Source organism: Strigops habroptila, chromosome Z (assembly GCF_004027225.2).
Source record: "Strigops habroptila isolate Jane chromosome Z, bStrHab1.2.pri, whole genome shotgun sequence".
Classification (NCBI taxonomy): Eukaryota; Metazoa; Chordata; class Aves; order Psittaciformes; family Psittacidae; genus Strigops; species Strigops habroptila.
Genome location: NC_044302.2, coordinates 41767401 through 41783713, shown reverse-complemented (window position 1 = coordinate 41783713; position 16313 = coordinate 41767401). Strand labels below are relative to the sequence as shown.

At 39.7% G+C, this 16313-nt stretch overlaps 1 protein-coding gene across 1 annotated transcript in view; it reads right to left on the bottom strand.

Moving 5' to 3' along the window:
- MCCC2 (methylcrotonoyl-CoA carboxylase 2) overlaps positions 1-16313 on the bottom strand; it is a 38396-nt gene that overhangs the window by 16883 nt on the left and 5200 nt on the right. Inside the window, exons 3-7 of the mRNA XM_030469979.1 lie at positions 12203-12287; positions 11850-11951; positions 11133-11260; positions 9748-9860; positions 4992-5105 (exon numbers count right to left, since the gene is read on the bottom strand). Of these exons, the coding sequence (XP_030325839.1) occupies positions 4992-5105; positions 9748-9860; positions 11133-11260; positions 11850-11951; positions 12203-12287 (542 nt within the window). The remainder of the gene's footprint in view (positions 1-4991; positions 5106-9747; positions 9861-11132; positions 11261-11849; positions 11952-12202; positions 12288-16313) is intronic.

The following is a 16313-nucleotide window of genomic DNA, read 5'->3' as shown; positions in this document are numbered from 1 at the left end:
TCCTTACCCAAATCACAAAATCAGAGTTGTGAAGTCTGTCAGCCAGCCTGAGAGATTGTCTAGTTTAACTCTCCTGCTCAAAGCAGGGTCAACAAGAGGAGGTCGCTCATGATCAGGTACAGTTGAGTTTTTTAGTATCTTTAGGGATAGAGACTCCGTAACTTCTCTGGGCAGCTTGGTTCAGCAAGACCACCCTTGCAGTAAAAAAAGCGTTTTCTTACATCTAAACAGAATTTCCTGTATTTCGGTTTGTGACCTGTAGCCTCCTGACCTGCCACTGGACACCAACGATAAGTCAGGATTGCTATCTTTACTCCCCACTGCTAGGTATTCAGACACATGGACAAATTTCCCCTGAGCTATCTCTTCAACAGACTGAGAAGTCTCAGCTCTCTCAGCCTCTCTTCATACAACAGAAGCTTTAGTCATTCCATCATCTTCAGGACCTTCACTGACTCACTCGAGTATGTCCATGTCTTTCTTGGTCTGGGAGCCCAGAGTTGGACCTAGCACAGCAAATCTGTCTTACCAGTGCTGAGTGGATGGAAAGGATCACTACCCTTCACCTGCTGAAAACACTCTCCCTATTGTATGCCCAGGATGTTGCTGGCTGCCTTTGCTGCAAGGACACATTGCTGACTCACATTCAACTTCGTGTCCACTGGGACCTACAGTGCCTTTTCTGACAAGCATCTTCCCAACTGGCTGGTCCCCAGCCTGATATGGTACCCATGATTATTCCTTCCAAGGAACATCTGCCTGCTGCGTTTAACTTCAAAAGGTTCCACTCAGCCCCTTTCTCTAGTCCGTTGAAGTCCCTCTGAAAGGCAGCATAATTATCTGTTCTCTTAACCACTTCTCACAGATTTTAGCATCTGCAAATTTGCTGATGGTGAACTTCGGACCATTGTCCCGGTCATCAGTGAAGATGTTTTAAACAGTACTGGTCCCAGTACTGACCTCTGGGGTACACGACTAACAAGCAGCTTGAGCCCAGCATTTCAGCCAGTTCTCAGACCACCTCACTGCCCATTTACCTAGTTCATACTTCATCAGTTTGTTGAGGATGTTACAGAAGACACTGTCAAAAGCTTTGTCAAAGTCATGATAAACAACATCCAATGATTTCTCTGATTCTACTGAGCCAGTTATCTCAGCATAAAGGGCTACCAGTTTGGTCAGGCCTGATTTCTTTATTATAAATCCATGCTGACTACTCACACTCACCTCCTTGTCCACAGTTTTTGGAAATAGCTTCCAGGATTACTTGCTTCATCATCTTTCCAGGTACTGCAGTGCAATAGAGCATTCTACCAACTAGTTTAAATAGTGTAAACTTTCTTAAAGATAATTAAATTTTAACAGACTGCAAATACAGTCTTTATAAAATATGTGAGCATTTTTAAAGAAACCCCTGCTTAAGCTACTTCAGCTAGCAATCATCAGGAGAAATGAACACAAACTTTAGATAAAGTGTGCATGTCCCACAATAGATCAGGCTGACATGTAAAAGAGTCCCCTGCACATAAACACACGTGAATTTGACAAACCTATCCCTTTTTAACAGAATTTCCTTCACTGCTGAGCACAGACAGTAGCAAATTTTATCTGGGGAATAGAGACTCAGAAGCTTCTGGAATGGAAGGAAGAAGCCTACAGGTCAACAGCATCCTGAGCTACTAAGACAAGGGTGAGGATACAAATTGTTCAGCTTGGGTTGTGCAGAAGAATGGCCCTACATATTACTACTACTGTGACACTTGTCTTACCACTGAGATCTAGCTGTTCATGAAGTCATTACTCCTCACCTTTCTAAAAGGAAGGCCAAAGAAACTTGCACTTTAGACTTTGGACTGTACCTACAATTCACTTTTTTTTTAGCATACACATCCCAAGACTAATTATAACTAACATCATGGAATTTCTTCTGCTTCCTTAGGATGTTTTGGTTTACGCAGGCAAGTGATAAAATTCAATCCAATTTTCTCCATATAGGAAAGACATTTTGGGAAACAGAGCATACACAATAATGGCTACAATATCTGCTACAACATGGAATGGAAGTTTCTATGGGAATCTGAAGTAATTTTGATCGTTAGAGAAAGGCAAGCAAAATATTTTCAGGGAGAATATGAAAACCTCTACCAAACAGAAGAGCTGACAGGTAGCGATATTGAAGTTTGATCTATACGCACAAAGATAAGGATCATTACATCTGCAGGTTGCTAAGGAACAAATTAAATTGGAAGATAGGTGTGAAATCTTCCTCTGGAAGTAGTGAAAAATTCTCGTCCTTTCTAACTTCACAACAGCCTTGCAGTCACTGGCTTGCCTAGCCAAGTCCTCTCTTTGAGAACTGACTCAGACCACCTTTTTTCAGCTGCTTACCCTGGCAAAAGTGCTACATCCCAGTGATAGCATGTATGACCTAAAGTCCCTTGTCATGTTAAATGATTACCATCCTCTTAAAACAACAGAGTCTGGTTCCTTTTGTTCAGCTTCTTGGGCAGTACTGGGTATTGGCTGTCTTATTTTCAACCTGCTTAATGCTGGAGCCTGAAAGAAACCAGCTTTAAGGAGGCTCTCCAGGACACATTATTCAGTGTAGCTAAGGGGTCTCCGAAGGTCTGATGAACCTTTCCAGCTCTAACGTAGCTCCAAGCAGAATCAAAGTGCCCAGCACTCCCCAGCACTCTTGCTAATGAAAATGCCATTGCAGAAGAAGCAAGTTTGGTCAGCTCACTGAGCTTCTGCAACAAATTACTCTGAACCTGGGCAAGCCCCAGAGGCAGTACTACCATTTTGAATACCGCTGGCTCTAAGCTAATGAACTGTACAGGGCCCAGAAAGGGCTCAGATCTTCCTGCTACCTTCCTGCTAAGGGCAGTTATTTGTAACACAATAACCAAGCTACTAACAGTCTGATGTAAAAGTTAATTTCTTTCATTGTACTTACTTCCTTATATCAACAAAAAGATGTATGAATCACCCAATGTTACTCACTCAACTAATACTACTCTCAACTAGTATCTTCATTCATATTTATGCCACCTTCACTAAGAAACTCCTAATATCTAAATTACAGTGAAAAGTGCTTAATTTTGAGGGAGGATTTATCTTTGTTTACCTATAACCACAAGCTGAAAGAGACCAATACAATATACAAAAGAACAGAGACCTAGATAGGACGTTTGAAATGATTGCTGCTAACGAAATTCTAACGGGCAGAGAAATTCTAGAATTCTAAATTGTAATAAGCAGTAAATAAATTAGTGTTAAATTATATTCTTGGTATTAATTATTTCATCTGCTTTTGCTGATTACTTTGTTGTTGTCAACTTGTAAAGCCTCCACTGAAATAAGAAAATACTTCAATATAAACACCTTATTATGGTAGACAACAAAGTATTTTTGTACTTAGAGGTGTGTGTCCCCTGCTGCTGCTTTTCGTACGTCAGGTACATTCTGAATTTAATTCTGCTTTGGAACAGTAATTACCATTTACCAGCCATAGAAAACTATGTCTGCATAAATGACGAGTTAGTTTTGGGGTTTTTTTTAAGCTGCACAAGAATTTAAAATCCACCTATGCACTGAACTTTGGAAGGAAAAAAGGGTATAATATGCTAAATCCACTTTTAGCATCAAGATGACATTTTAGCATCCAGATGACACAGTGGGGAAAGAAATAGCTGAACTAAAGGAAAAGAATGAAAAGCAAAAACATACTGTGAAAATATGAGCAGTGCTATAAAAGTAAATGCTAAAGGACACCACAGGGTAAGTTCTCCATGCTTTTAAAAGGAAATTACCACAATCATGCCTTAGGAAAAGTCCATCAGTGGTTGCCTTCCCACAGACCTGCTACGTTTTCCTGGAAGAAGTGACTTCCAGCAGACTTTGCCTCCTCTGTTACTAGAGGAATTGAGTGGAGAAGTATCTTCATTAACGATGCTGTTATAAAGTGATTTCTCCATTTAGGCCTGCTCAAGTTGGAAGGACTTTTTAGAGATTTGATTTGCATTTGGCTTTGCCACAGGAAGCAACCCTAAAAGCTCCTGAAAGTCCGTAACTATAACTGAGCCAACATGCTGCCTCAGACCAGTTTTTTCGATGAGACAAATATTTGACTGTTTAAGAAAAGCAAGTTTATCCAGTCAGACTTCATATAGACTAGATTAGTTGTGCTGGGTGCTGCCCTACCTATTAGCTCTAGCAGTAACATAACACCACTGGAAATTCTTTTCTTCTCATAAAGCTTGTGTTAGGTAAAGTAATCTTTTTCAGCAAAGTTTATTGTTTGTGTCACTATAAAACTGAGCCTACACTAGAATATACACTGGTACAGCTGTAAAAATAAAACCAAACAAAAACCTCCACTCGAGACTCCCTTTGCTATTGGAGCCAACCTTCTGGAATTTTAAAGCTGTTTTATGCTGCAATATTTTGCACAGTCATAAATATCACTGGAAGTTTCACAATAAAGCAAGTCTTAATTCACAGGAGCTCGTCAGATCAGTTTCCTTAGAAACAATTTATTTACTAAGAAAATAAGGAAGTTATGACAATCTCCACCATATGTGAACCTCTTTCGCCTGTAAACCGACATAAAATATAGCAGATCAGTCCTGCTTCTGAAGTTCTCTGATCCTGACTCTGAGATACAATATACATGCTTGTAATTTTTATTTATTTCACAACAAACCTAGAGAGTACGTAACTGAATATAGAAAGCATTTTTGTAATTCAAAATGTGCATGGCAATCTAAAGGCAGTACTACAAAAACACCTCAACAAAGTCTGATTTATATATACAACTCTAACAGACAGAAGAGATTTAATTAAGTACATAAACATTCAGATATATTTAAAAAATGCAAATCAATCTACACAATATCTAGAAATACTTCACCAAGAAAGGTCTCAATAGTTTAAGCTGTACTATTGTCTGCAGCACAGTTTTTTCAGGGGCTATACTTCAGTATATTTACCAGTGGTGGCCCTCCCAGGAATATTGTTCCCTGTTTGCCAACAATAATACTTTCATCAGCCATCGCAGGTACGTATGCTCCTCCTGCTGTACAGGATCCCATTACTACTGCTATCTATTGGGAAAAAAAAAACCCAAGTTAATGAATTGTTCAACCCTTAAAAACAGCAAATGCACATGATACTATTATATATTGTACTGATCTTAATACAGTTTCTGGGTCGGCATTGCAAGATTATTTCTGCCTGACAGAGCAAACTTCTTATTTATATTTAAGCTTTCTTAAAAAATAGGGAATATATCTTGTTTTCAACAGTCTCTTAAACTATGATTTTCAGGCTGCCCTCCAGGAAAATTCATATATGAAGTACCCTGAACCACACATGTGAAATGTTTGAAGAGGCACATATTCTACCATGAAACTTGTTTTTACTGATGCATGGTAAAAGGTTGAAATGTAAGGGTTGAAACCTAAAGGCTGCTCCTGGTATTTATGCCTAAGTCAGAGCCAGAGTTTCAGTTGCTGTTTACTGGCCTAATTTCACCAACGTTAACATCCTTTGAAGAAAATTCCTCACATCTACTAGTATGTAACTTCAGTTCTTCAATGAATAAACTAATTAAGTCTGTCCCTTCAAGGTGTGTTGAGTATCTCATTATGGGCTTTAGCATGAATAATCTCTGCTTTATCCCTTTGCCTAATTTTGAGATGAACATCTAGCCAATGAACATTTGTTACCAGTAATATTTTAGTGACACTTTCACAAAACTGACTTGACACCAGATATGGTGAAAACTGTAGCAGTGTATGATCATGAAGTTCCTCACTTAACTTTGCCTTCAGGGAAGCTCCTCCAAAGACCCTTTCAAAACAGCTTGTAAAGTGGAAGAAATTGAATACTTGTATGGTAAAGGCAGACAATAAGAAATGCTTTCTTGCACAACCACAACTACAACTCTCCCCAAAAATAATGTTATTTTATGTTGACTTTGGAAATATTTCTAAAGCGACATCTAATAGTGTTCTGTGTTAAATGATAACTTAATGTTTGCTCTTAAAAGAAAGAAATACAGAAATACACACAGAAATAAATATTTCAAATCACATTACCTGTATCTAAAGTAGGAGCAGATGAACTATGCCAACCTGCTATGATCAAACTGAACAGCTTTTTCAGTATCTTAACCTATATTCAGAGTCACATGATTGATCTGCAGTAGTTGTGTTGTGCATTTAATAAGTACCTCCTAGTAAATACGGGTAACATAAGCCCCTGAAAAATGGAGAAACTTGGGGGAAAAGTGAATTTTATTTTTTCCCCAGGATTCGTATTTTTTTCCTACTCTTAATTTTACCATGTTCATGCTGAAAAATGCGCCTGCATTTAAACTTTAACTTAGGTGTCACTTTTTCTAATATATAAATTAGAACATGTATATACTGAAAAAAAACCCCAAATCTACCTGTCAAATAGCACAACCTTGAATTCCCAACTAATGTTCTACTTCCTGACTTCCTTGAATTACTGCATAGGAAATTACTGAGGAGCGCCATAAAAATCAACAGTTCTGAATGCACACACGGTATTTCATACCCACTGATCAGTTCCCCATTGTATCCATGCAGCATATGAGTGTGAGATTGCTTAGGAAACAGCTAATGAGAAGCTAATCACAGCTTTCTGATTCATAGCCACACAAACATCAATGCAATTTAAAGCTGCAGGAGGAGTATAATATACTAGTCACAGGTAAAAGTGGAGGGAGAAATTAAAAGCACCATAGGCAATGGGGAAAAAAAAAAAGAAAAAATCAAGCACTTTAAAGGTAATATTGAGAAGGGCCGATGAACTGATGGAACAGACCTTCAGGCAGGACACAACACAGAACAGCAGGTAGAAAACTAACCACATCCACGATCCCATGTCAGAAGAATTAACCAAAAGGAAAATCAGAGGGAGCATAATTTCCTAACACCATTTCCAAATGAAACATCCTCCCAGACAGGGAAGATGATCCTAGCTACACAGTCTGATAGCACACAATCAGTATTGGATTTACAAATGTTGTTAGTGCCTTTTTAAAATGAGACAAAGGATAGAAACCTCTCCCAAACAAAATACACCCGTATTACATCCTTTAAATGAAGGAAGCACTTCCATAAAACATTTTTCCAGTCTTCCATAAATATTTTAAGAAAGTTACCTTATCATACCATAAAAGAATTGTGTTTTGTTGAAAGCCAAATCTTTCCTACACTTAGCTTTTATTGTATAGAAGTATGATGCTACTCCTAATAAAACACTATATGGTAAACAATAAAAACAAATTTAACTTTATAAGGAACTTCCTGAATTATATTCCTGAATACCTTGAAGTCATTTCAAGATATTCAGGAAAACACCAGCATGACTTTAGGGCCAGGCATTTCTAGAAAGGTCCTGCCTAACGTCAGTAATTTCATCCTTGCAAACTGGTTTTACATATCCCTCTTCGATATAACATCTAAAAATCACTACTCCCATACCAGATCATGATTGCACTCTCTAGCAAAACTGCTTACTGAAGCTTCTCCTAAGAAGATAATTCAGCAAAACAGCTCTGTGACTGTCTCCTTTGACACTTGCTGTTCCACAAAAATATCTCGACAAATTTTATTCACACATATAAATCTAGAGCACAACCTAGACCTGTCAGTGACTCTACATGATGGCCAGCTTGCAAGCTGTCTTTTTTCCTAAATATTTTTGTTCTAACTAAACAGTGCTTTTTCCCTGGAGATCTAGCTTATTAGTACAATTGCTCCACTTTCACTGCGGGAAACAAAAGAACGCACAACTTAAATTATGTCAGACTTTATGAAGAGATTTAGTGTGTTGTTGGAATTTTCAGCCTTGGATTTCTCTGGAGGCAATAGATTTCAGGATTCTTTGGTAGAGAAAAAGATGGTTGAAAATATAAAATCTGACTTGTTCCCAAAATATGCCAAAAAGTACCAAGGTAATAAATGTAGATTCCTCAGAAATCATGCATAGCTATGTAAGAAGGAGTCGGAATACGCTATCCTTGACCAGTGCATCTGCTTCACACTGAAGGGAAATACTAGCTTCTACTTCTTCCTTTGGACTAGGAGATTCAAACAAGCATAGCTTCTCACAGAGGATAAATAAAAATGGTCCCAGCCCAACTATGCCTCTCAATGACATGTTGGTAAGAATGAAGAGAATAAAGTCCTGTTTCCACTTTACATTAGTGATGATTTCAACAGTCAAGTATGTCATGGAAGTGGAAACACTTCCACAACAGCCCTCAAATGAAACAGCAAGTTAACTAAACTTTTACTCTCCTTGAGGTTCCACCACCTATTTCTAAGCCTAATGTTCTAAACATTTTTTCTTCTCAAATGTAATATCCTGAAAATTTCCTTCACTTTCTTTCATCCTGCCACTATAAAGTGATAAGCATTGATTTAACAACTACACCTAGGAGCAGGCTCTTGAAATTAAGATAATTCAGTGAAATCACCAGCTCACTGTTCAGCAGTCAAAAAAATATCACAAATGTTAGGAACTACTGGCAATGGAATAACAGAATAACGTATCATTATGCTATTTTATATATACCCATCATTAGTTGACATATTGAGCAGTGCAGTCTGACTCCTTCATCTCAAAAAAGATATAACGAGACTTGACAAAAGATAAACAAAGACTGTCATAGGTATTGAACACTTTCTGTAGGAGTAACAACTAAGCAAGCTTGAATTCTTTAGCTTGCAAGGGGGAGTACAAGGCTATGTATGAGAGAGCTATGCAACCATATGAAGAGGATGGGAGCTGACCGACTAGATAGCAACTCTGTATGAATGACCTGACTGCTCTCCTGAAGCGTTTTCTTTATTTGGAGGAGGTTATCTTCAAAGACAAGTCTCCTCCACCCTCGCTGGCAGCCTCTCACAGGGTCCTGCTGACAATTCCCTTAACGAGCCCAAGACTACTCTCCTGAAGACCAGGGTCTTCATCCTGCTACCTGCCTTCCTCACCTCCATTGAGACCTTATACTCTGCCCTTCATTTTCACTGCAGAAAAAGCTATCATTAGCAGTCACATCCTCAAAAGATCCACATTCTTCATGACTAATAGATTCAGAAAAGCACTTCCCCTAGCACTCCACCTGCGTCAAAGAACTGACCCCAATGCACTCCTGAAACACCCATGACACAAAACCACTTCTAAATCCAGGAACTATGACTAACAGTAATTCTATGCATTGTTAATACATTAGAAAATAACCTCATTCTTAGGGCAGTTTTATCTTACAGCACATCAATATATAAAATGGATACATAAACATATGCATACCCATATCAGTAGAATGTATGTCTCATTTACTAGCCATCATCAAAGGGGTTCTCATCTTTATAGTGCTGATGAAGAATAACAACTGTTGCAAGAGATCTCCTAATACTTCTTCATATGGCCCTACCTATCATGTTGTCAAGCCTCCTTCCCTCCCACTCCAAGAAAGAAGCAGGTAGGTCATGTCACTAACACTAAGGCAAAGAAAGAAGATCGTTTCTTTAAAACTATAAATGACTTCTTGTGGACAGTTACTGTGTCTACAGTGCCTCCAGTCTCCAGACTGGGTCATCAGGTCAGCACAACACAGCGCTGTCAAAAACAAAGCATGAAACCAGATAAAGACAGCAAGCATAAAAATTAATTAGTACATTTCATTCTGAAGTAAAAGCAAATTACCTGAGGGATTCCTAGTGAGGACATGACTGCTTGATTATAGAAAATACGGCCAAAATGATCTCGATCTGGAAATACTTCAGCTTGCCGAGGTAAATTTGCTCCTCCTGAATCAACTGGAGTAAACGAAAAGATATTAACATGTCTTTGAACAGTGTTATCTAAGTTTTTAATAAAGTATCTGCACGTTACAAAATACACAGCAATTACTATCACTATCACTATCTCCGTGAATCTAGGTATATTAGGATATTCTTAAGAAAAAAAAAATAGTAAGACCCACACACATGAATAACATCCATTCTAATGGAAAATAAATTCAGGTATGCTGAGAGATGCAATCGTACCTCCCTATACAACCTTCTAAACTCATCTTACTGCAAAACACTTAAACTAAGAACATTTTCAATGTACAACTTTAACTCAATTATTCTATTGCAATTCTCTCACAAGTTCCAGAAAGGGCAACACGTGAGCTCAAGAGGCATAGCATGTGTACTTTCATGCCTTGATTATATGGACATACCAAAGATCTTATACTATCTCTAGGAACCTTTGTTTATTATGTGATCTGCCCTCAGATCTCATGATCTGCACTCTGGCTTACAGGTCCCCAACTGCAGCTACCTTTCCACTCCCAAATAAGGGAATTACATCCTGTTGTAAGACTCTGAAAAAGGGCAGAAGACTAGAAGGAAATGCAGAGGGAGGACAAGTATCTATGAGAACTCTGGCTCCTGGCAATGAATTTTCACCTATGAGCAGCAGCCCACATGCACATTCTCGTGTTACATGACTGCAGCCAGTAATGCCCTACATTCAGGTTTACCATGAAGCAGGGTTTTCATTCTTAGCCCTGCCCTTGCAACCACTCTCCCAAATCAGCATCAAGACAAATTCCAACCTGGCCAACACACCAGTATTGTGAAATGGGCCATCCCTTAACAGAAAAGAAGATGCCCACATCAGAATTAACACCTAGGCAGCTACCATGGAGGGAAAAGGCAGTTCAAATGGCATGAAAATTACATGGTCAACAAAGCACTCTCTCTTGATTGCACGACAAACGGGAAAGGAGTCAGAAAAAGGTGATATAGTGGCACAGTTGCATTTGTATATTATGAACCCAGCCCTACAGCAGTGCAGAACATAGCATTGAGAAGCTGTGGGTACCCTCCAGTTAAGACTTGCCACCAATCTGCAGAGGTCACACAGTACTGGCAAAAATGCATTTGAGTATGTGTGTCTAAAATTCATACCTCGTTAGTCAAATCTAGGGACACATCAGTCTCCAAAATCTTTATTTAAACAAGTAGCATCTTATCTAGACAACTCCAGCTCCCCTTAACAAAGGACGTTTGCTATTTCTGCAATGGGACTTGACTTACCCAAATATAGGCAAGGGAGATGATTTTGCATTGCAATTTCTTGAGCTCGTAAATGTTTCTTAACAGTGATGGGATAATAGGTACCACCTTTGACAGTTGCATCATTAGCAACAATCAAGCATTCCACCCTAAAAATAAAACAACTTTATGAGAGAGAAGAATATTTCTAATGGGTAAGTAAGTCTGTTGGTTAAGAACCGCAACACATCATGGACTCTCAAAGTCCTGATGCTCAAAAAGAGTCCTCCTCGCCTGCACTCCACCAAATGAACACTGTAACTGCAGTCTCAGCGCTATGATGTCCTGTTTCACAGTCCCTTAACTCCCTAAAATAAAGCTGTATAGCATCGTATTTAATTTCAGCATCAGTTTTGGAGGAACTTTTAGTGAGCAAAACTAATTCTTAGTTTGGAATATTGCCCTATTTTTTAAAAATGGCCATAGTGATTCAGTGATCTGCTAATCTCTTTCCTTCATTGGACACCAGAAACGCTGTATGTGTTCTGCTTTAATATGGGATACACTAACTAAAAAAAATACATAAAATCACTTCCTTTTAGCTAAGACTGAATAAATTAAGATACCAACATTGATGATTTTTTCTGAGTCAGAACTGAAAGACTAAAAAATGCTAATAGCTTAATACTGTAAACTGAACAGAATTATACCTTCTTCCTTTTCATATCATCAATAATGTAGATCACTGGAATCTCTCACCCAGATACTCGTCCAATGCCTGTGATAATGCCTCCTGCTGGTACCTCTTCATTACCATACAACTGGTAACCTGCAAACTGGGAGAACTCCAAGAATGGAGACCTGAATGATGACAAATAGAACACAATTTTAAAAAGGAATTGGCCATATTTGTCACTGAATCTCATTTAAAAGGTTAAATTTTTAAAAAATATATTTATTTTTTTTAAAGAGGTGACTATTTTGAAGAAGACTGTAAAATCTCAACTGTGTAATTTGCCAGTGTTTATGGAAATTAAAGAAAAAATGAGCCTATTGGAGTATTTACCCTCAAAAGAGAACCTGAAATGTTTTTAAAAAAACAAAGTACCTACCCAGGATCAATAAGCCTGTCAATTCTCTCTCTGGGTAACAGTTTTCCTCTTGATGTATGAAGCTTACGAGCTTTTTCTCCACCTCCTGTGATACAATAGTAAATTGTTAGATTTACAAAGGACACAGATAAATCACCACTTACATTAAAACTTCGAATGGAAGCACCGATGAGTTCCCAGTTTTGAAGTATGGACCTTAACAACAAATTTAATAAATAATGGTTTCCATTTCAAACAGATTTAAGATATTGATAAAAAGGCTTGCTTTTCAGAATCTACGCAATTTTCCCCCTCATTTTTGATAGTAGTCTTGAGGTACATATTTTAATAAACAGCTGTCTGAAACTTTCCCCCACTGCTTGGCAACAAACCGAAGGGCTGAAAACACAAACACACAGACAAAAGCACAGCAGTAAGAACTACTTACTATTCCCCCAAATTGGTTCAAAATAGCTATGCTGATTCCAGTCTTGAAAGACCCAACACAATCTGGATTCATTTCCTTAGATCACTCCAAAACTGTAAGAAGAGCTCAGACACACAGCATTTAATATCAAGTGTATCTTTGCTTCATTTCAACCCTTTACTCGAGGTCATCCTAAATCATATCTTTTGCTCTCTAGAGCTTTCTGTCATTCAATACCTAAGATTTGTTGACACACTTCAGCCTCTTTACAACAGCTTATACAAATATTGTCTCTTTATGTAGACAGATCACTGATCCACCTCATCAGTCTAAAATTGTCTCCTCTGTCCAAAATAAAAAAGTGCTATTTTGCTCACATTTCTCCTGAGACTTCAATATTTCTTTGTCATCTAAGCATCACTGAAACAGAGCTTTTAAGCCTACCTTTCAAGCCTGTTCTCTCATCTCCTTCCTTGATCACTACACACAATTTCCTACCCGTTAGGCATGCCAGAAACCCCACAATTTATTTCTGATTGAGCCTGTTCGTTAGGCCTGTGTATCCAGCCTAAGCCGAAATCTTGAGAATTCTTTCTGTACAAGTTTCTTAAGATACAACCTCTCATATCCACCTACAGAGCTAATACTCTCATCCAAATTCTCAGCATCCCACATCATCGTAACTACAATATTTTCTCTGACCTCCATCTTGCCTTTCTCATTTACACCCACAGTGATGCTGCAAAAATTATTTCCCATCCTGTGACTTCCCTTATCTCCGTACACTCCCCCTCTTTACAAACAAGTCATAAATGCTTGCCCTCCAGGCCTTGTAACCATTCTATTGAGTATTTCTCAACCAAGACAAAGACCTTTGCTTTACCCTACGCTGACGTCTATTCTGTAGACTGAGAAGCAGCACCCGTGGCAATGGAACAAATTTGGAGGCATTTAATTTGAAATCCTTTCTTTAATTCCTCCTTTACAGTAATGTCTATAAGAACTTCACTGTGACTGCTGATGTGCTATGATTGCTGTTAGTCACAGAGACTAAAAGTATCTCAAGTCGCTTCTTGTGCTTGTTATCAGAAATCCATCTGTTGTAATTTATCATAGCCTGTAAATTCTGTGATGGCAGGGGCCATCTTCCTGTTGTACAGCTGAGGATTACTCAGTAAAATGGGATATGGGTTCACAAAAGCCTTATCCACTGAAACAGACAACAAAGAATGAAGCATTCATTACATTCCTTACAAAGACCTCAAGGAAGAGCTCACCCTCTGAAAGACAGCTCTTACTAAGAAAAAAGGTGTTGCACTTATCCTTCAAATGTATTCAACGTAAGTACCTAATTCTTCTCATACTTAAATGATGGGCAAAGCAATCTCAATCGACGTCACCCAAAATGGTGTATTAACATCGGAGCTCCCTAAGATGAAGGAAAGATGAGGGCCATGTTCTTGTCCTATTATCATGTAACAGGCAAGAACAGGAAAACAGCAGTGAAGATGGCCATGATCATTATCTCATGAGCCACACAGGGAACTGCTGAAGTCTCTATGCCCATGAAAGACAGAGGTAGTCCAAGTGTTTCAGCATCTCCTCAGGATATGCTGTAGCTTTGCTGCACAGCAAGCAAAAAAACTAAGCACAAAATCTTAACTGTGCTTTACTCCAAAACCATAAAAGAAACTGCATTATATAAAAAACCATATACGAAGAGACAAACAGTATTATGATGGAAACAAGAAGGGAAGAATTAAAGTTGCGTGTTCAACCTCTTGCAGCAAAGTTAAGCATTTATAAACCATTTTAAATTTATCGTCCACATTAATTACAGTAAACCATAATTAATTCAGGTAGTCTTAAAAGTTAAAAGGATGAAACAGATTTCAATCTTTTAAACTATTACAGACTTGCTTTTGTTTGCCAGCAAAAATACAGCTAGGGTCTTTGAAAAGACCCTGACACAAAAGACAGTAAAAAATGTTTCTGTAAATACACTAGCAACAGAAGGAGGGCTAAGGAGAATCTCCCTCCTTTACTGGATGCGGGTGGAAACACAATGACAAAGGATAAGGAAAAGGCTTAGATACTTAATGCCTCAGCCTTTATCAGTAAGACCTGTTCTTTCCTGGGTACCCAGCATCCCGAGCTGGAAGACCGGGACAGGGAGCAAAATGAAAACCTCCCATAATCCAAGGGGAAATGGTCAGTTACCTGCTACACCACTGAGACACACACAAGCCTATGGGGCTGGATGAGATGCACCTAAGGGTACAGAGGGAGTTGGTGTAAGTGCTCACCAAGCCACTCAATCATTTCTCAACAGTCCAGGAGCTCCCAGTGGACTGGAAGTTATCAAATGTGACACCCATCTACAACAAGGGCCAGAAGGAAGATCTGAGGAACTACCGGCCTGTCAGCCTGACGTTGGCTCTGGGGAAGGTTATGGAGCAGATCCTCTTCAGCGCCTTCATGCAGCATGTATAGGACAACCTAGTGATCAGGCCCAGACAGCATGGGTTTATGAAAGGCAGGTCCTGCTTGACTGACCTGACGTCTTTCTGTGACAAGGCGACCAGCTGAGTGGATGAGGGAAACGCTGCAGATGTTGTTTACCTGGACTTTAGTAAAGCCTTTGACACTACTTCCCACATTTCTCTGGAGAAACTGGCTGCTCATGGCTTGGATGCATGTATTCTTTGCTGGGTAAAAAACGGGCTGGAGAGCCAGGCCCAAAGTGTTGTGGTGAATGGAGTTAAATCCAGCTGGTTGCCAGTCACAAGCGGTATTCCCAGGGCTCAGTAATGGGGCCAGTTCTGTTTAATATCTTTATCAATGATCTGGATGAGGAGATCAAGTGTATCCTCAGTAATGTGCAGATGACACCAAGTTGGGGGTGTCGCTTTGAGAGTAGGCAGGCTCTACAGGGGGATCTGGAGAGGCTGGATCGATGGGCTGTGGCCAGTGATATGAGGCTCAACCAGGCAAAGTGCTGGGTCCCGCACTTGGGCCACAACAACCCTGTACAACACTACAGGTTTGGGGCAGAGGCTGGAAAGCTGCTCAGCAGAAAAGGACCTGGGGGTGCTGACTGATGCCGACTGATGGCTGAACATGGGCACAGCTTGTTCCCAGGTGACCAAGAAGGCCAACAGCATCCTGGCCTGTATGAGCAATAGTGTGGCCAGCAGGACCAGGGCAGTGATCAACCCCCTGTACTGGGCACTGGTGAGGCTGCACCTCTAATCCTGTGTTCAGTTCTGGACCCTCACTACAAGAGAGACATTGAGGTGCTGGAGAGGGTTCAGCGAAGGGCAACGAAGCTGGTGAAGGGTCTGGAGCAGAAGTCTGACAAGGAACGGCTGAGGGAACTGGGGTGTTTAGCCTAGAGAAGGGTCAGGGGGGACCTTACTGCTCTCTACAACTACCTGAAAGGAGATTGTAGTGAGGTGGGGGTCAGTCTCTTCTCCCAAGTAGCAAGCAATAGAATGAGAAGAAATGGCCCCAAGTTGCCCCAGGGGAGGCTTAGATTGGATATTTGGAAAAATCTCTTCACCAAAAGGGTTGTCAAGCACCGGAACAGGCTGCTCAGGGAAGTGGCTGAGTCACATCCCTGGAGGCATTTAAAAGACTTGCAGATGTTCTGCTTAGGGACATGGTTTAGCTATGGACTTGGCAATGCCAGGTTAACAGCTAGAC